The sequence below is a fragment of the Capsicum annuum genome, chromosome 11 (assembly GCF_002878395.1).
Source record: "Capsicum annuum cultivar UCD-10X-F1 chromosome 11, UCD10Xv1.1, whole genome shotgun sequence".
Lineage (NCBI taxonomy): Eukaryota > Viridiplantae > Streptophyta > Magnoliopsida > Solanales > Solanaceae > Capsicum > Capsicum annuum.
In genome coordinates, this window is record NC_061121.1 from 227,952,782 (window position 1) to 227,974,885 (window position 22,104).

At 30.8% G+C, this 22,104-nt stretch overlaps 1 protein-coding gene and 1 long non-coding RNA gene across 4 annotated transcripts; both read right to left on the reverse strand.

Annotated features, from left to right (window-relative positions):
* Positions 1 to 422: 422 nt before the first annotated feature.
* LOC124888726 lies at positions 423 to 2,014 on the reverse strand. The gene is made up of 2 exons (XR_007047511.1): positions 1,858 to 2,014; positions 423 to 1,385 (listed from the first exon to the last, which is right to left on the reverse strand). It is a non-coding gene; the product is annotated as an uncharacterized LOC124888726 (long non-coding RNA).
* Positions 2,015 to 5,484: 3,470 nt separating this feature from the next.
* LOC107847974 lies at positions 5,485 to 17,162 on the reverse strand. 3 transcript variants are annotated; one of them, XM_016692601.2, is made up of 4 exons: positions 16,733 to 17,082; positions 15,866 to 15,928; positions 14,409 to 14,591; positions 5,485 to 5,869 (listed from the first exon to the last, which is right to left on the reverse strand). In XM_016692601.2, the coding sequence occupies exons 3-4, from the start codon at positions 14,568 to 14,570 to the stop codon at positions 5,705 to 5,707; spliced, it is 327 nt and encodes a 108-aa protein (XP_016548087.1). In that variant the 5' UTR covers positions 14,571 to 14,591; positions 15,866 to 15,928; positions 16,733 to 17,082; the 3' UTR covers positions 5,485 to 5,704. The 3 variants fall into 3 exon arrangements, with proteins under 3 accessions (XP_016548087.1, XP_016548086.1, XP_047255798.1); XM_016692600.2 differs by lacking the exon at positions 15,866 to 15,928 and having other exon boundaries at positions 16,733 to 17,162; XM_047399842.1 differs by lacking the exon at positions 15,866 to 15,928 and having other exon boundaries at positions 16,765 to 17,079.
* Between the last annotated feature and the right edge of the window lie 4,942 nt (positions 17,163 to 22,104).

A 22,104-nucleotide genomic window follows, 5' to 3' on the forward strand; every position in this document is an offset into this window, starting at 1 on the left:
ATTCTCTAGATCTCAATATTTTAAGAAGTATTTCCTTAATAGAGTTTTATTTTAGGAGTATTTTTCTAGTTGACTAGTACAAATAAAAATATTAATTGATTCTCTTTTCATATATTTTAGAGTCCCATATATTTTAGAAATTTAGTATAATAAAAATAATTAAATAATAAATTGAATAAAATAGTGAAAAGACAATTTTATCTAAGGGGAGAGTCTTTTAATGAAGGACAAAAAGTTTAAATCACTTTTCTAAGGGGCTTCACACTTTTAATATATTATAGATTATAGATTATAAATTATAGATAATAGATTATAAATTATAGATATATAATTTCATTTATAGTAAAGATAGCAACTATACATGAACTACTAACATCATAATATTAATATATATGATGACCACAACATATTATATTGTCTCATTGGCTGCAAATTGAGACCTATTATATCACTAGTTGTAATACAAAATTCCCAAATTTTCATTATCACACAATCCAATAATATCAAGATAAAATATAAAATCAAAAAAAGCAGTCCAACACATCAAGCTCCCTACTATACGCAAGGTACAAGGAAGAGCTGGATTACAAGGTTTCTGTAAGAGGCTGTTTTCATAGCTCAAACTTGCAGCTTTCAAGACCCATGATAGAAACTTTATCAGTTACACCAACGTTCCCCTTCAGTAATATCAAAACTAAATAAAATCTAGACGCAATAAAAGCATAAATTAAAGCTAAGCTAACATTTGATTGAGTTGCGAAAGCTTCTGGATAAGTATATTCTAAAATCTAAACTGAATTCTTGATTGAGTTGCGAAAGCTTCTGGATAAGTATATTCTAAAATCTGAGTACTGAATTCTTTCTGGTTCAAGAATCTCTTTACTTTCTGATCACTCGAGAACAGTAAGGAGATTCTCTACAAGAAAAACAGGATTCTGCTTCTGGCGGCAACATGTGTTTGTTCCTAGGTTGCTTCTTGAATAATACTTGATATATGATCACTTTGATTTCTTGATTCTTTCCTCTTGGAAAAAATCAAGTAGGACAGTGCTATTGCATTTAGGGCATTTTGGTTTATGCACTGATAACATAACATACATCAAACATCTAGGGCATCCCACAAGCATCATTGAGGTTGTCTCTGAGCTACTACTAGGGCAACCACCCGAAAATGCCACGTCATCATTAGGGCTCGGTTCTCGAGAAACACAGGAGGTGGTTGGTGATCTACTGATGATCTCCACTGATGATGATGATGATGATGATCTTCTTGGTGGTGAAGGTTCATTTCTTGGTGGTGATAAGTTTAGCTTCAAGTCAAGCTTTGCATGTGTATTATTCTCCTTTTTATTGTTCATTTTTTTTCTGTTTTCTTGAAACTTGCCCTACGAAATTTTTGTATTTATAATATAAACAAAAATTAGAAAACTTAACAAATAAATAAATAGTACTTCTAAGAAAATACAAATTTTTAATAGATGTTTCGATGAAAATTGGCTCGTCGATAAGAAATTTCTGACGAAAGTACAATTTCCAATGAAAAATCACTTTTTTAGTATTATAAATATATACCATAAACACCGGAGGGCCGGAGCTATGTAAAGTGAAATAGGTTCAATTGAATTCTACAGCTAGCTAGAAAATTTTACGATGTATATAGATAGATGTAGAAAATTTTACGATGTATATAGATAGATGTTGACTATTTTTATATATTTTTTTTAATTAGTGTAATATTATTTGAATCTCCATATTAAAATTTCTAATTCCATCACAAATCACCAAACCAAGATAAAAAATAAGTAAATAAATAAAGAAAAAGAGGTGTGAGCATGAAAATTAAGAAGATAAAATTACCTTTGATGAGAAAAGTTGATAATTGCTTAATTGTGTAGATCAAAATTTTGTGGCCAAACAAAATATTGAAAATTAAGATAAGAAAGATTGGAGTGGGAGGAAAATAGCCCAAGTTGGACAAGATTTATATAGTAAGTTGGATGAATGAGAAGTTAGGAGGTTCATTTAGTGCTAAATTAATTGTGATTGTAACTTGGATATATATATATATATATATATATATATATATATATATATATATATATATTTGAAATTTTTTAACATGAAGTACAATTTAGTGAAGAAGAATATGGTAAATAGGTTAAAAAGAGTACATTTCATATAAATTTGAGTTATATACATTGTCAACATAAACTAGTAATATTATCCTTTTTTTTTGGTTACTAGGTCACTTAGTTTCACGTTGGAAAAGAGATGGGCAATTGGTACCCTTATATGAATCTGGACGATTCTCACCTTATGAGCAAACTTTTAGGGTTGAGTTAGCCCATGATTCATTTCTTTACATGGTATCGAGTAGGTTCGGAGCACACTTATGGCTAGGGGTTCATCCGAACTCTTTTCAGCGGAAAATTATGTTATACATGATTAAAATTATATTTTATGTATATATAGTTAATGTTGAACCCTCTTCGGCTAATTTGTGTGCTTACTTCTTTTGATTATGAACCCCCTTAGAGAAAATTCTGGCTCCGCCATTGGTATCGAGCCATGCCCATCTCGATTCTTTGTTCACCGATGTTCGACCCTTATATTATATTATCCATGCCCTAGTTAACGAGTTCGGCGCCTGTAAGGAACGTTAAAAGTCCCACATCAAAAAGGAAGGAGTAATTGATCTTCTTATATGGATTTGAACATCCCTCACCCTACTCTTTACAACTTAAAGATATTTATCAATATTTCTTTTTAAAATGTTCAATTTATAATCTTGAAAATAAGACCAGATTCCCGCTACAACAGCTAAAAGTTGATTGAATGGCGTAAAAATTTTCTTATAATAACGTGTATATAACTTGAACTCGTAAAAATATATAATGGGTAAATATGCCTTCGAAATATTTTTGTTGTAGATTTTTGAGATATTACTTACTTTGAGAATATAATAAATATTTTGCAACTTTATATAAAGTTCTTGTGAAAGTTTTCATTAAATATAAGATGTAATTGTAGATTTTATAAAATTAAACCTCATTAAGAAGTCTAACCCCTATCCAATCATTTTAATGAAGATGTGGGACGATTGCCGCATTAATTCTTGAAAAAAAAAAAAATATAAATCACTTTTGCCTCAAGGACACATGTCGTTGGCTAAGTCATTATTGTAGAAGGATAGCGGGGTCTATCTTAAAGTATAATTTTCATTGAGCAATGAATGAAATCCTTGATAGACGACTTAAATACGTGATAGGTATTGAAGAGTGACATTACTGTCACGATTCTCTAGGATTCGATCATTTGTTGCGCCAAAGATCCAAAATTATTGAAGAAATATCAAAATCTTTCGTTTATCTAAATCGAGTTCGAGCTCAATTAAATTTTAACTTGCTGAACATTTTAGTCGCGATAAACACATTACACAAGAATTTATATCCATGCTCTTAGATAAGAGGTTTGAGGACACGGATTAAGATAGAAAGTTAATAATGTAATGTTTACGATCTTGTTATATTAGTATAGTTTTGCTCCAGTAGTTTATCATTTTTTTTATTTCTGTTAATTGCTATTTGTCATTCTTTGTACTTCGACTATTATTATTGTAATAGTTTATTTTTATTTTTTTACTATGTGCTTTTTTTAAAACTTCCGTAATTTCGTTATTTCTTTTTCTGAATTATTTTCATTTTTTTTTAAGTCGGAGATCTATCAAAAGTAATTTTTTAACCTTACATAAGGGTCAATATCTGCATACACACTACCATCTTCAAACCTCACTTTGTGATATTACACTAAATATAATATTACCCTTTTCATTTTAAATTGCATTTTAGTGGCCAAAAAAGCTACATCAATTTAGTTACCATCTTATCACATTATTAATCAATATCTATATCTATATCTATAGTATATTAAAAGTGTGAAAGGCTTTAAAAATATTGTTTAAACTTTTTACCCTTCATTAAAAGTCTTTCACTATTATTTTTCTAATATTTAAGAGTTGAAAATTAATTAAATATATTTATAATAAAACCCTTCCTTATTTGAAGTCATCAAAATTAATGACAACTAATACTTTTTTCACTAGTTTAAGAATTCTAGATCAACTAAATTTGATTTTAAGAAATTTGAAAAATCTAAAAAAGAAAAATTCAAGAAGTATCAAATTTTTAATAGTTTTAAGTACATAATAAGAATGTAATCAATGATGTTGTAAAGATTTGACTTTAAAAATAAATATTTTAAATATAGGAAAAAATAATCATACATAAATATGATTTAAATTGATGTGTCTCTCTTGGTCTCTGTGACAACAAGAGAAAAAGTTTAAAAAGTTATTACATGACAAATGTAAAAGTAATTTCATTAACCATTTGCAACTTCTGGTGATAAAATATACATATATATATATATATATATGTGTGTGTGTTTATGCCAAAATATATGTTTAGGTTTACATTATTATATTAAAGTGTGACGGAATTCTAAAAAATACTGATTTGAATTTTTTACACTTTGCTTGATTTTGCTTGATTTTCCAAAAGTGGAGCCATACACAATTACTACAAATTTGCAGGTATTTGGTCACTTCACCAAATAATTTTGGTATATTTATTGCAGGAGCTGCTAAAGCATATACAAGTAAAAATTTTGATTTAGGTCCCAAAAGTTTAAGGCTACATTAACATTTTTTTTTTCTTTTGCCAAACAAGAAAAATAAAATTAAAAATTGCATGACTATACTTGTACATGTTATAAATGTGTAATTCCTATAGCATGAAACTTTTTCAAATACATTTATGTTGAAACATAATAATCATTCTGGCATTTATACTTTTAACTTTTAAAAAAAAAAAAAAATTAGTAAAAGTAATTTTAAGAATAACCTTCATGCGAACAAGAGAAGCAGTAACAAAACCAGAATTTTTATCAAGAGTCGAAATGTAAGTTACACCTTTTAAAGGGATCCATCATACAGTATAACCATAGCGAACTCGGTGTGTTCCTGCAAGTAGAGTATGGGAAGGATAGTGTGCACGTGAACCTTATCCCTATCTTTGACAAGGCAGAGAGGTTATTTCCGATAGACCCTCGACTACGCAAACAATGAAAAGAGAGGCAACAGCAACAAATATAAACAAGAAGATAATAAGATACTGCTAACCTTTTACCTTAATCCTCAACTTCCACACCCTCCTATCAAGGGTTCCTAGCACAATATATAGACCGGAAAAAAAGAAGTTTGATTTATCTTTACGGTGACTACCGGAAACAACCTCTCTACCTCATATGAGGTAGTGATATGAACTATGTACAATTTTATCCTCTCCAGACCCTACTTTGTGGTAATACACCGAGAGTATGTTGTTGATCTCTACAGTATAATTTTCGAACAAAGAGGTATCGATCGACACATGTTAAACAAGGGTAGCTCCGCCACTGACCAGAATTGTATGAAGACAATTCAGATTTCAGCAAAAATGAAAGTTCCTTCTTTACTTTTTTTCACACAACTAGTATAGTCATATGAATTAGTATAATGAAACTTACATAAATTGCAAGATTTCAGCAGCAGACTTAGAAGAATCATAGAACACACAAAATAAGCAGAAAAAAAGGTTAGTTACAAATAGCACAGAGAATTTTTAGTGGTGTGACAATGACAAAACTTATTGATGTATGCCACTGTTTAATCCTCAAGAATTTGCTGTTTTTCAAATTCAGCAATGTCAGCTAATGAGCTAAGACTGCTGTTTATTGTTTCATTGCTACTTCTGCATTGAAGCAATTGTTCTCTAAGACTCCGCACGAGCTCGTTAAGCCTCTGGATGTTCTTCTCCTGTGATAATATAATCTGCAAAGGTTTTAACAATGGTCAGAGAAAGGCGAGGGAGTTCGGATTTGAGTATGAGCGTATCGCAAGGATAAAAGAAACTTGCTACATAAAACTAGTGCCCTCAGCAACCAAAATAGTAAAATGAAGATTTCAGTATAAAATTTTTGAACGACCGCTTTCAACAAGTCAAAGTGGGACTAGGAGCTATGTTGCTCGAACTCTATAAAATTGTTACTGCACCTGTGTCAGATTCTCCTAAATGCACTACTTTTTGGAGAATCTGACATGCATGTGTTGACATTTTTGAGGAGTCCGAGCAACAATAAACTAGGAGGGTTCACTCTCTAACTCCATGAGATAGGCAGACAGACAGAGTACAATCTGCCCTTCCCAGACCCCACTTGTGGAATTTCACTGGGTGTGTTCTTGTCTGTCACATCAGTAACAGCGAAGAGTCAACTGGTGGTTAGTAGGATTGCGTGCAGGGAAGGAGTTAAAAAAACGTTCAGCTTTAGATTTTGAAATAATAATATAGGCGAAGGTGAAACAAGACACATAAAACCGAGATATCCATCCAGAAGCAACTCTTTGGGCCGACTAGAGCCTTTGAAACCAGGATGATGCATCCAAGCCTCTACTTTTCTCCATGTAAGACTTAATTAGCTTGGCCCAGAGCTCGAACTCGTGACATAAGACGCAAGTCCCTCAAGCTTTTACCAATTGAACCATCATTAAAAATGTAAGTTGAGCTGCCAGCGAAACTCTGGCCTACATCAGCGCCAACTTGCTGCATACAATAAGTTGGTGGCAGTCCCACTTGTTCAGTCACAACTATCTATCTTTGCTGTCCTACAATTACTACAGATTCTTTTAGTACTTATCTGCCAAAACTGCTACTACAGAATCTTTATTGCTTTCGTTGCTCAAGTCATTCTCAAGTGAACAGTCCCTTCAACTGGAGAAAATATTGGGAGGAGTTATGGCCACAACCACCAAATATTTATACAACGATAATTTTGCCTGACATAACTAACATCATATTCATGTGTCATTTATTCTATTTTCAGGTTAACATTTACTCCCTCCGTTTCAATTTCTTTGTCTGGTTTTGATTTGACACATACGTTAATGAAGTAAAGAAGACTTTAATAAGTAGAATGACCAAAATATTTTTTAATCTTGTGGTCTAAACATGCCACGTGGAAATTTAGAATTAAAAAGTTGCCAAAAAGGAAAGAGACATTCTTTTTCAAAGAGACTAAAACGGCAAGTAAGACAAACAAATTAAACAGCAGGAGTATATAGATTAGTGCAACACCTTATGCTATTTCTTTGATTTTCAAATATATTCTAAACTAATACTTTTAGATCTTAAAAATAGTAAAACTAACACAATCACAACAACATCTATAAGAATGAAATATGTCAAATGAAAACCAGTTAAAATTAAAATAATGGCATTATGAATTCCAACTACCAAGGAAATCAAACTTTTTTGCGCCAAAACAAACATGTATCTTTGAACCCAAGGTATAGCCTAGTAGTCAATAAATACAGGAGAACGATAAGATCTCGGGTTCAAATACATCGGAGACAAAAATACTAGGTGACTTATTCCCATCTGGTAACTATGCGGATACCCAGGGAGATTAGTCGAGATGTGAGCAAGCTAATCCAAACACCACTGTCATTAGGAAAAATAGGTATCTTTAGTGCAACACAACTTACTGTTCAATTGTTATATTTAGGTGGTTCTTATAATTACCTTTCAGTAGATATGCTTTTCACTTACTTTTCCCCATCATACAAAGAGCACCTATAGGGATATGTAGATCTTGAATGACATTCTTTAACCTGTCTGTGCATTTAAGCACCCAGTCCTGTTTAGTTTGACATCAACTTCATTTGTCTAATGCTGGCAAAATTGATATAGTTAGGGTGCGTTTGGTACGGAGGAAAACATTTTCCGGAAATGTTTCTTATTTTTCATGTATGGTTGGACGAAATTTTTGGAAAATATTCTTTTTAGGAAAACAAGTTCCTTACAAAAGAGGAAAATGACTTCCTCAATGGAAGTAGGGAAAACAAGTTGTATAAGTGATATTCTATGTTTATTGTATCCTCTAACCCACCCAACGACCCCAATCCCTACCCCTTGACCATCTCACCCCTGACACCCACGAGGCCCACACCCCACCCCCTCCCACTCTTATAGTTTTTTGCTAGTGAGATAATATTTTTTTGCTTACTAACCAATGACTAGAACGTAAGAAAGAAATCAACTTGCTTTCCAAGAAAACATTTTCCATGGAGAATATCTTCCTTCATACCAAACACACCCCAAGTCTCACATGTACCTACTCTAATATAACACTGACTAAATTGATTCCTAACCTTTTCAAGACAATTCCAAATATTTATATGGGTAAGATCTCAACTACAAGTTCGTCTTACCCTCATATTTTATGTGGTATCCTTAGGCCTTCATTCATGATACTCTGCCAGGATCAACGAATATAGCTAAGGTTGCTATTTTGTATGGATGCATAGAGATTTGTAAAATTTCACCAAACGTGAAATATAAATTCGTTCTCGTGAATAAGTTCAGGAAATGATCAACAGAACATCTCTCTTTAGTCCAATCTCCTGTAAGCGTTGGTGAAAATAATCTTTAATATAATCAACTTAACTCAAGTCTTTACCCTAGTGTCTTTTGTAATAGCCATCTAGTGCTTTATCTTAAGCATTACTAGCACCCCTCTTAGCTTTCCTCTTAACTCTTTACTCTCGTATACTCTTCCAAAGAATCTCCAAATTAGACTTTCGGTATCTTTTTATATCACCCTCCTTTAGCTTTAGTAGCTCTCTACACCTCTTCTTTCCACCGCCACGATTCTTGTGATCAAGGTCCCAACCTTTTCTAGACAAGCCAAGAACTTCACCTGCTACTATAGTGATCTAAGTTGCCAATACCATATCCATGTCCACTTTGAAGTGTCATGCTGTCTCCAGCAATAGCTTGTCTTTAGAAGTTATTTGGTTCAATATCATTTAGTCCCCACCACCGGCTTAGTTGCACGCAACTCTTCTTTTACACTCTATCCTTAGCTTCACATCCAGAACTACAAATTATGTTGGGTGGTAAATGTTTCTCCTGGTATAACCTTAAAGTCTTGACATGTAACTCCTTCACCTTGTATGGTAAGAATGAAGTATGGTTACTTCCACTCCTTAAATGTGATGAAGTGTGGCTCCCTTTTTTAAAAAAATATTTTTTAAGACAACTAAATCATAAACCAACATGAACTCCAGAGAAGCTTTCCCATTTTCAATGTTTGTACCATAACCATATCTTTATGTACTTGGTCGAAACTGTCACTATATCTCACGTTCATTTAGGTCTAACTAATATAATCGCACGTGTAACGTTTGATTATTTAAAATTAAATGATTTTGTCTATCGCATAGATTTTTAATGAAGTGTAAATTACTTTTCAAAGATCCTTCACACTTTAATATAATAATGTAAACATAAACTTATACACAAACTTATATTTTTGTGTAAGCACATATATATTTTACCATCAGAAGTTCCAAGTGATTGATGGATCATCACTTTTGCATTTGTCATGCAGTATCTCTTTCCCTTGCTGCTAGAGGCTCAGAGAGACACATCAATTTGAACCATATTTGTGGTACATTATTTTTTCCTATATTTAAAACTTTTCTTGTTTTTAAAGTCAAATCTTTGCAAAATCATTTATCACATTCTTATTACGCACTTAAAACATTTACAAATTTGGTACTTCTTAAATTTTTCTTATTCTAACGCTTTAATGTTTATTTTTTAGATTTTTCAAATCTTCTTAAAATCAAGTTTAGTTGATTTAGAATTCTTAAATTAATGAAAAAATTATTAGTTGTCATTAATTATGGTGACTTTTAATAAGAAAAGGGTTTACCATAAATATATTTAATTAATTTTTAAACGGTGTTAGTTTATAGTGTATACTGTACTGGTTTATATGCATTTATGTTTTGTGTTTGTTATACTACTATCGGTTCTCCGCCGGGGGTCTATCAGAAACCTCTCTACTTCACCTAAGGTAGTGGTATGGTCTGCGTATACCCTACCCCCACCCCACTATGTGGATATACACTGGGTATGTTGTTGGTGTAGTAGTATATTTAATTAATTTTTAACTCTTAAATATTAGGAAAAATAGTGAAAAGACGATTTTGTCTAAAGCAATGACTTTTAATGAAGGGCAAAAAGTTCAAAACGACATTTCTAAAACCCTTCACACTTTTAATACATTATAGATAAAGATTAATTGGTTACTCCGAATACATTGGACCAACATACTCTTATCTCCCCAAAATTTAATTTTGGTTTCCTCGTCTATTCTAATCTTGTTTATGGGGTTGGCACTTATGATGTAAATGTCTCCTTTCCCCACACTAATCTTACTGAGATACTTCTATCATCAATTCGTTTTATCTCTAGTATATTATACATAAGTCATGGTTCTACAATGATTCCTGTCCTGTTACTATTTTAATTTATTTTATAACTTGTATCGACAATCTCCCCAACTTTTTCCCCGTCTAATTGGTCTCTTGTAAACTATGTTGCTCGAACTCGTTAAAAATGTCAAGGGGTGCATATTGTATCCTTCAAAAGTAGTGTACTTTTGGATGATCTGACATGGATGCGGCGACATTTTTGGATAGTTCGAATTAGCTTGTATACATACAATTTCCACAATTCAATTCATTTGAGGATAACATTACTACCTTCTCAAAAAAGGATAACATTACTAATTTCATTATGTTCAATTTTTAAGATAATAGCATTAATACATTGCTGGAAAAATAAGTAAGAATACAAATTAAATATGTTTCTTCCTTTATTGCTTTTATTATGTCACCTGGTCATGGTGGAACCTCATAATAATGAGAGGACACTTTGATACATATCTAACAGTTGGTTTAGTAGTGGACAAGAAAGAGAAAACTTATACTAAGGGTGGATTTATGCGGTTTATGTAAAATTATGTTTCATATTTCTTCCCTAGGATAAAAAAAATTATACCCCAAATCTACATATAGAAGGTTTTATTTTTTATCAATTTCATTTTGTTTATTTATTTTGTTACCGGTGTCTACTTCTGAAAGTCTGTCAGTAGTTTCAAAGATATAAGCAGAGGAAATGATGAGCACCTTGAAATTATATAATAGAGTAAACTGCAGTTTTTTCGGGTTTAACACTGTAGTGTATGAGCCATTTTGATTATTTCAGCTTGGCCCGTGTATTATGTTAAGTTTTACGGGATTGCTGGCTAAGTTGCTCAGACTCTCCAAAAATGTTGCCATAGGCGTGTCGGATCCTTCAGAAATACACTATTTTTGGAGGATCCGACAAGAACCCGTCAACATTTTTGAATAGTCCGAGCAACATAGATTGCTAGTATAGAGAAGGACCTTATTTTCAATTCAGCAGCTGTTCTCTCATTTAGGAAAATTCTTCTTATTTCCTAGATCTATAAAGTTCTTCCGGGGACAAGTTCTAGAAGGCAACTCCTAGTCAAGAATCAGATAATTTCATCAGCTTCATTGAAGGCCCTACGACATTATGGCTAAGCACGATGGTTAAAATACAAAATTGAAAATGCTAAACATACAATGCATCTTCGTATTAAATCCTTCCGAGTACGTTGCTTTATAGGAAATAACGATTAAAAAAACAAAAGATCTTCCTTGTAGAATTGTCTGGAAATCAAAGTGGGTGAAATGAAAACCATGGGAAACCAAGAATCAAATTCCAGTAGAGACAAAATATGCTAGGTGATTTCATCTCATCTACCTAAACCTTGTGGACAAAGTTTCACAGTAATTGTTCTAGTGGGATGCCCTATGCACTCGACAAAATAGTTGAGGTGTGTGTATGCTGCTTGAACATCATAATTATCAACAAAAAGAATATAGAACTGTCTGGAGTTCGAAAGCCCCTAAGAAGGCGAGTATTTTTAGAAAAAAAATTGTTGGACTCGAGAAGAAAACCGTACAGTAGATAGTCCATCCATGACATTTAACATAGTTGGTCAATGCTATACGTTGGTCTGTTGAAAGGTAAAGCTGAAGTGAGCTCCAAGGCATCCATTGTGGCTAGGACACAGTTTGCCCCATGCTTCACAGGATTAGGCTTTCACTTTTAGCCTTCTATTAACAGGCATTAGCTACTCCGTGCCTTTCAGATGAAACTTGAGCTTAATATAGTCATTTCTTTTTATCCTTGCCCACATAACAGATTTCGTCTGGAATTTTCAGGAAAAAAAAAATTCATTTCTTTTCCCCCCTTAAAGGTTCTGATTGATAAGGGATAATTTTTGTCGTATTATAAGGCCAAAGCACGCTACAACATTCGTTGTCCTCTCCCTCTTTTACCCTCAAATCCTCAATCAATAAACCTGGTTGGCAGTTGGTGCTACACTGTTACTGTTTCTCTTGCTGTCTTTTTCTATTGTTTCTATTTTGCTATTGCAATGTAGCAAGATAACGAAGTGACAATGCAAAAGAAGTAAAGAAGAAATACACAATACAGAGATTCGACAAGTAAAATGAAGGCGACAAATGTATGTATTTCTTATATGTTTACTATTTCCAAGTTCTTTCTCTATTTCTAACAAATATTCTTCCACATTAATAGAATGTCTTGAAGGCATACACCTCATGCATCGAGGCATAGGCCTCACTCACAGCAAGGGGAACGAATTGCCTTGCATCTTTTGCCTTTAAAACATTGATTCAAGGATCTCAGTTGTAGGAACTAGGAACCAACCCTAAGGAGATGCGATTTGCTGTGCACAATGCCTAAAGGACTGCTGAAAGCGCATTTTATGCAAGGACAATAAACATCGAGCCTCATATTGTTTCCACAGGGGAAATTATAGCAAAATATACCCTCTAAGATTTAATGCATGAGGTATATAGTGAGAAATATCCTACTACAACCTGAGTAAACTTAGAAAGGCATGGCACCCTCTAAACATCACCTAGCTCTCCTCCAAAGACTGTTAAGACATTTCTACGTTGAGAGGAGGTTTAGAAAAGATACACGAAAGGGGGGCTATGAAACTGGAAAGGAATTTGCAAGACTATAAACAATTGACGCAATACATGACATCAAAGGAATCACGCACCAGCCCTATTCTAGTTTCAGGTCTTTCCTTGTTTTTTTCCTTACAATCATCCTTTAATTATGCACTTTCAAGTCCCAAAAAAATTGTAACCTCAGTACTTGTGTATTTATTCATTTATTGGCCAATCCACTGGCTAAAGCTTCATAAGATTAGAAACTAATGCTCCTTTGATAAAGCCCAAAGGTAAATGAACTACTTATATCCAACATGAAGGATTTGGGACTTCATGGAACTATCAACTAACTCTATAAGTAATGAACAGTTGAGAGATAATGTTTTTTTTATGACGTAAGATGTTATATATAGCTGGCATCAAGAAGATGCAACGGTTACAAAAATAGAGCAGTTTACAGATACCTAGCCTTCATAACATAGATATTATATGGTTAAAAAAGGTCTATTTATACAAGTTCCACGCGATGACATATCCAGAAAAACTGAGGCATACTTCATTCAAAGAGAGATGGCGAAAAGCTTTAAGTGTAAAGCAAACCATGCAATGCAACAAAAAGGCCAAAACAAAGTGACTGTGTTAGGGTTGAGTCTTTCCAAGAATTTCATCGAATTTGAGGTGCTTGATGCATTTCAAATTGGTAAGAGATAAGTTGGAAGCTGGTTTTTATTTCTCACTCTCATATTAGATAACTTGGTACATTCCATTCTTGGAGATGAGAAGGATCCAACGGAAGGCTATAGTATGTGCAACAAAAGGAAAGAATAATAAGGAAGTGACTGGCTGGACAGCAATATGTGAAGGTATCAAATCGTAAGTACAATTCAATTCATAATTTGGTCTTACACAAACCAAATGATCCTTTAGGGTCAGAGATATTATCTTCGACCGGTCGATTCCTAAATCTCATTACTAACTCTAGCGATATATGCTCCATATCTCCTCTCGTTACTATGATTTTTTGCCAGCCAGTTTAAAACCTCAGTAAGCTACAGAACACCTCTAAAATTCTTATTCATAATTAATGCAGAATCTTGAAACAAAGTATCAAAGTGCAAAGGACTTCAAAATCAACATAGAGAAGAAACAGCAGAACGATAAAAAATCAAGATGCAAGAGGTCATCGAGTGCCTTAAGACCTTAACATGAAACTACAATATTTGATGTAACACATAAATATCCAATGTCTATTACGTCCATTTTTCACTAGGAATCTGTCAGAGAAATATCAGGTGCAGATTTAATGATGCAAAATATGCATCGGCAAGATACAATGACTTATTTCAATACCCATATTCTGAGGTCACAGGTAGCAAACCCCAATTAACCATAAGCAAAAAAACCCTAAGCAATTCATTCACAATACATACAATATGCAACGAAAACATGATCACTTATTTACCTTCTCTTTAACAGCTTCCTCTCTCTTTGAAATCTGTTGCTGCTTCTGAGATATACTAGGGCTCGGTTCGACATCATTCACCAGCTGCTGCTTCCATTCAAACTGAGATGTGATTATCAGGACTATCAACAAAAAAACAAGCAGCATTGGTCTTGACATCATTACAATCTACTCTCACACAACCTGCCAACAATCCCACAAATGAAACAAAACAAATTCAAAAACAGGATCATCCTAAACATCCTTCACCACGATCTAGCTAACATTAAGCAATAGTGTCCTCATTATATTTTAATCAATAGATTATAGCAGTGCCTTCACTTATTCAATTATCAATGCGCTCTCAAACCTAAAAGTATACGTCATAAATACGCATTTTTGGCAATTCAACATGAACCTAAAAACAAAGCAAGATTAATCTCAAACAAGAAAAGAGAAAAAAAACTAATTACAATGCTCCATACTAAAATTCCAAGCAACAAAGCATCTAAAAAGGAGACAGAACTTAAGGATTATCATAACCCTGTTGTAGCAAGTAGACCTAATCCTTTTCTTTTCATTTTTTAGTTCAAATTCCACACATTTCCTACAGAGCCCTAATAGAGAAAACCAAAATTAACCAAATAACCTAAAATGCTCCATGACCAAACAACCCAATTAACGAAACAGTTTAAAACAGTGACAGCAAAAAAGCCAATTGTAGAAACAAAGAATTGATCTTTTTCACTTCTAATTTGTAACTCCACAAATATCCTAGAAACTATTTTATCTTGAGCCGGAGGTCTATAAGAAACAGCCTCTCTCTATCTCACACTGAGGTAGTGGTATGGACTGCTTACACTTAACTTCCCCAGACCACTTGGTGGGAATATACTGGGTATGTTGTTGTTGTTGTTGTATCCTAGAGACCCAAATGGAAAATATAGAAACTACCAAATAACTTTGAACGCCCCATGACTAAAAGACCCAAGTAAAACAGTTCAAAACATGGATAGAATCTCAAGAAAGCCAATTGTAGCAACAAAGAACTGATCTTTTTCACTTTAATTTGAAATTCCACAAATTTCCTAAATACCCAAACGAAGAATACAGGAATTGATCTTCTTCACTTTTAATTTGAAATTCCACAAATTTCCTAAATACCCAAACGGAGAATACAGAAATTGATCTTCTTCACTTTTAACTTAGAATAATGCTCTATGACTAAAACCCAAGTAACGAAACAGTTTAAAACATGGATAAAATCTCAAAAACAGTCGTAGCAATAAAGAACTGATCTTTTTTACCTCTATTTTGAGGTTCCACAAATTTCCTAAAGACCCAAATGGAGAATACAGAAATTAACCAAATAACTTAGGATACTCCATGACTAAAAACCCAAGAAACGCTACACTTTAAAACATGGATAAAATCTCGAAGACATCAAGTTGTAGAAACAAGGAACTAATCTTTTTCACCTATATTTTGAAATTCCACAATACTGGATGCCCAAGTGGAGAATAACTTAGAATGCTCCATTACTGAAAACCCAAGTAACAACACAGTTTAAAACATGGATACAATCTCAAGAAAGCCAATTATAGCAATAAAGAACTGATCTTTTTCACTTCTAATTTGAAATGTCACACTTTCCAAGATAGCCAAATGGAGAACACCGAAATTGACCAAAATAGAATGCTCCATGAGTACCAAGTAAAAACCCAAGTAACAAAACAGTTTAAAACATGGATACAATCTCAAAACAAGTCAGCTGTAACAAGTAAAAAAACTGATCTTTTTCACTTCTAAGCTGGAATTCCACAAATTTCCAAGATGCCCAAATGGAAAATACAGCAAAATTAACCAAACAACTACAAAAACACAAGGTAAAAAAAAACAGTTCAAAACATGGATACAATCTCAAAAACCAATTATAGAAACAAAGAACTGATTTTTTTCACATTTAATTTGAAATTCCACAAATTTCCTAAATACCCAAATGTAAAATACAGCAAATTTAACCAAACAACTACAAACCCCAAGTGAAAAAACAGTTTAAAACTTTCATACAATCTCAAAAAGCCAATTATAGCAACAAAGAACTGATTTTTTTCACATTAAATTTGAAATTCCACAAATTCCCTAAATACCCAAATGTAAAATACAGCAAATTAACCAAATAACTACAAACCCCAAATAAAAAAACAGTTTAAAACAGACATACAATCTCAAAAAGCCAATTATAGCAAGTAAAATACTGATCTTTTTCCACATTTAAATTGAAATTCCACAAATTTACTAAATACCCAAATGGAAAATACAGCAAAATTAACCAAATAACTTACAAGATCTAAGCTTGAATTGTAGCTCAACTAACCATAGGTCCTAAAATTGTAAACAACAAAAAAGGGGTCTTCTTGGTTTACACTCTTTCTTCCTTTTTCTTCGCTATTTTTTTTTTCTCTATTTCTTTTATGTGTTTGGTGCTGAACTTCTGTGAGTTTCAAACTGACAAAAATTCAAATAGTGAAATTGAAATTTTAGAGCAAAAATGATGGATTATGAATTTATGATAATTGTGAATTTGAAGAATTATTGTGGAAAAATTCAACCACTTTGAGAGAGAGAGAGAGAGATTAATACTTTGGAAGAAGAAAGATTTTTGGAAATTATAACTAGTTGGCACAATTTTTTTTTGCCTTTTTTATGTTGGTAGTAGCTAAAGTTTACGGACTCTTGGCTTTTGATGTTGTATTTATATTTTTTTTTTTTTTTGAGTATTTATATACTCAATAATCTATATAGTCATCTGATTATAAAAATTAAAATTTTTGGAGTTGAATTTGTGTTTAGTCGTGTTTTTTCTGAATTTATTTTCTTATTTTTTGAAAAAAACAATTTAATATGATTTTATGCCTTAACTTTTACAAATTATCAAAATTACTCAACTAAAATTTACCTACTAATAAAAAAAAAACACAATTAGCCATTATTATAAAAATAATTATATATACGTAGTCATATTTAATAAATTTCAATTATGACATATATAATATTTATATTAATAGCTATTTTCTCATATTTGAAAATTTTAAATATGAATATTATATTAACAGATCACTGCTTCCTATTTTTTAGATAACAAATATTATCTTTCAAACAAATTTATTTTCTTAGAAATTTATTTAATTTATTTTCTTCATTTTCCGTTCCTAAAAAAATAGAAAATGATGAGTTGTTATTAAATTTTAGGATGCAGCTAATTTATTTCTTTAATTTTCTTATACATGAAAGATTTTACTGTTTTGTATATTTATGATATATTATATCATATATCATAAATATATAAATATGCTTAGTATATTTCTTTATATTTTGTATTTTTATATATGTGTGTATATGGTATGTACATGGTATAAACTTCATATATAACATACTTTATATATTTATATTACAAATATGCTTAGTATGTTTCTTTATTTTGTATTTTTATATATGTATGTATATGGTATATACATGGTATAAACTTCATATATAACATACTTTGTATATTTATATTATAAATATGCTTAGTATGTTTCTTAATACTTTGTTTATTGATATGCGTGTATATGATATATACATGGTATAAACTTTATATATAACATACTTTGTATATTTCTATTATAAATATAATAGTTTATGTATTTATGGGTATAAATATAATACTTTATATTTATGGGTATAAATAGAATACTTTATATATTTATGGGTATAAATATAAATTACCAGTAAAATAATGTCTTAAATAAGGAAGAAAATTAAATAAGGGAGAAAAATAATGATGAGGGAGAAAAAGAGATATATATTAATTAGGATAACATTAAGTTTGAAATTATAATTATCTTATTCTTTAAAACTTTTATATACGTAATATTGAAAAAATAATGTTATAAGAAGAGTTTTATGTAAAAATTTAAAAGATTGAGGTTATATGTAATAATAATAAAAGTTGGAATTGGAGTTGGAAAATTGTGAAAACAACAAAAACCTGTTTCCCTTTCCGAAAAATCTTCTGGAATTATTTTCCAAATTTTCATGGCCAAAACCATAATTTTCAACTCCGAAAAAATTTTCCGGAAAAAAGAAAAAAAATTCCATGGCCAAACGGGCCCTATATCTATATCTATACCTATAATCTATAATCTATAATGTATTAAAAACGTGAAAACTCTTAGAAAAGTGAATCGAATTTTTCGTTGTTTATTAAAATATTCGGTAATAGATAAAATCGTTTTTTCATCTTTTTTTAATTATTATTTAATAAATATATGAATAATTAATGTTGGTAAGTTTTTTTTCTCCTTGTATATTTAAAAAAGGAGTCTCAAAATCTATGGTAATAGAAAAGAGGAAAACATTATATCAGTATTTTCCTTTTGTGTTCAAGTCTAGAATTACACAATGGAATTTATTTTTTAACATAATATTTGAGAACAATTTTATTTCCTTTCAAATTCTAGATCAAAAAAGAAACATAAAAAAAAAAAGCCGATTAGATCCATTTGACTTTGACAACTATATAATTGGTTCATTGCCTCAATCGTCTGCCAACAAGAAATTACAACTTAATAATCGATAAATTAATATCTCCCCTTACGTATGTTTTCTTTTAAATTAATTTCTTTCCTCATGTAGGATAATAAATATTTCATATGAATGTGAATATATGTGTTAAGTTACAATGTTAAGCATATTTAGTTAAATTATTTTAAGGTAAGGAAGAGATTCAATTAAAAGATCACGTGGTTTTTGTGAAATACGCTTCCCTTGCTCAACGTAGTATTGTTTTGATTACTCTGCTTAGAGAATTTTTTTAATTTAAAATTTAGGTTTAGATGTATTACTTTAATATCTCTATTATCGTATTATTTGTTGTAGTTTACATATGGTATTATTGTAGTTTATCGGTGGTAGATGAATGTCGGTCGGCTTTGAGAAAATTTTATGTAAAGATTAGATTTAATTGTATGATTTGATGTCTCAATCGTCGTATTATTTTGTTGTATTTTACATGTGGTAGATGAACGTCGATCGACTTTGAGAATTTTTTTAGATAAAAGTTAGATTTAATTAAATAATTTTTCCATCTTTATATATTCAAAAGTTGTTGAATTTAATTATTATATTCATCTTTATTATTTAAACAAATATCTTATTTAGTATAATGTTCGGAACTCGATGTTAGCTCACATGAATGTTGGAGGTAACTTCAGTAGCACAAGAAACAGCTCTTGATAGGCTTTACAAAACTGTACAAGAACTCAGTATTATTTAGATAAGTTTTCTGTTTCTCCATCTGTATATCTCTGTTTTATTTCTTTTGTTTATAATTGTGAGATAATGCTAAATTGCGTTCATGAGTAATTTTTTTATTTAAATTCAACAAATTAGGCAAGAATTTGTATTGCATCGTTCAACTAGAGATTCTAACGCTATATTCCTCATAAGGTAAGTTCACAGTTTGACGGTCTATAGTCTAGATAATTAACCATACTATGTCAAAACTTATGTTTATGTTGTAATTTGCATAGAGAAATAATCCTACTAAGCAATATTTACCTAACTGCTGGAAATAAACTTTGGGAATCACATAAAATTTTGCTTATTTAATTTAGCATCGTTTGAAAACCATATTCAATTTAATCGTTTTGTTCTAATATTTGAATTATTGTAGTTTTGCTCTAATTTTTTGATCATTTTAGGAGTTTTTTTTTGTTATTAAATTTTGAAATAATTAATTTTGTGCACTTTCAACTCCATTAGGTCTTACGACACTTTTTGGTTTTGTTATTATAACACAAAACATTACTAGGAATTTTTTAGATTTTAAAAAATGTTTAGTATTTTTCTTCTATGCAATTGTTTTATATGCTTTGTATTATTCTTTGTATTGACTGATACTATGATTTGATTTATTTTTGATGTCTTGTTTTGTTTGATACAGATGCCAGATGAAAGGTTAGGTTTGATTATATTGATTTGATATCTCGATTATCATATTATTTTTTTTATTACCTCATCACTAAAGCTTAAGGTCATGAGAGATACAAATAATTCCAACAAATTTTGTGCAATGTTTAAATAAACTTCTGAGGCTTGTGGTGGAGAGGTCTTCTTTGGTTGAGACCATTTTATGTTAGACGTTTTCTTTTGATGCTGATTATATGTTTAGAATTTCATATATTTAGTCGTTCGTTATTGTATTAGTGGTTGTCTTTTTAAACCTATGTTATTCTACAATAAACAAAATCATCTTTTACTATTTTAATTAAATTATTATTTCTATAATATTTCAAGCATAGTACTTGAATTTGGGTTTTACATGGAAAGACCATGTAAAAATATTCATAAAGTGTGTTTCCTTCGTTGATATAGGGATGAATGATTTTCGCGGTGTTTTCAATTAGTGCTTTGGAGCTCTCTACTATCTTTTTACTTCTAAATATCTAATAATGTTATCCATTATATTATGAATATTTTCTATATATTAACTTCAGTGTGATTAGTTAAGATTTCTATCTAACCCAATGTAAAATTTTATTTTACATTATATTAAGAGTAATGTCTTAGTTAAAATTCACATGAAACACGCATATCCTAAACTAATCTATAATCTATATCTATATCTATAATCTATATATTAAAAGTGTGAACACCCTTAAAAAAGTGATTTGAACTTTTTGCCCTTCATTAAAATCTCTGTAATAGGTAAAATAACCTTTTTACTTATTTTCTTAAATTATTAAATAATTATCTTCAATATTTATAATTAAGGAATTTTAAAATATATGGTAAAAGAAAAATATATAGAAAGAAAGCTATAACTAAGGAGTTTTAAAATACAAAAAATATATATGGTTAAAACTAGGATTCTTTTAATCCTAAAAATAAATTATTTCACGTGAAAATTTTTCTGCGTACTTTTCTCAAGTTTGTCTCCTATTTGGTTTGTGTGACCAATTTCCTATAAGAATTATGGTTAAAGTACGACAATAACATACAAATATGAAAACTATTAATTAGATATTGCAAAATGTAATAATAACAAATAATTTAATACGAAAAAAACTAATAGTGCCAATTAATTTATTATTAGTTATTATATGGTTAAAGTGCAAGAATAATTAACTAATATGGAAAACTAATAATTATATGTCTATTTTTAATTTTAGAGGAATAATTAATTTTCTTTTAATTTCAGAATCCTTTTCAGGATAGAATTCATTAGATCTAGGATCTATTATAAAATTTATTTGTTGTGTATTCTTTCGAAGGAGGACATTAATGCCCTAATTCATCATCATTGACTTAGAGCTGGTTTAGTTTTTCTCTTTACTTTATTTGTAAAGAAATTTAATTTCGAATAATAATTTTTTGTTTTGATCTTTATTATAATTCTTTTCAGATTTTTAGTTTTGAATAATATAAATTATTGTAGCTTTCCTTCAAGCATCCAAAAGACCGAAATATGCCGGGATTGAAAACGACATAGCGTTCCTAATAGAAAATGACGACTCCTTTAGAAAAACAAATTTATTCAAGTTCTTTTTTCCAAAGAAGTCCCGCTCCGACCACCTCAACCGGAAACTAAAGCTTGAAATTTAATATAAAGTGAAAAGCTTTTGGGCAGTCTTAGAGGATTGTCTTTCGAAACTTAGAAGTCTAAGAAGACACA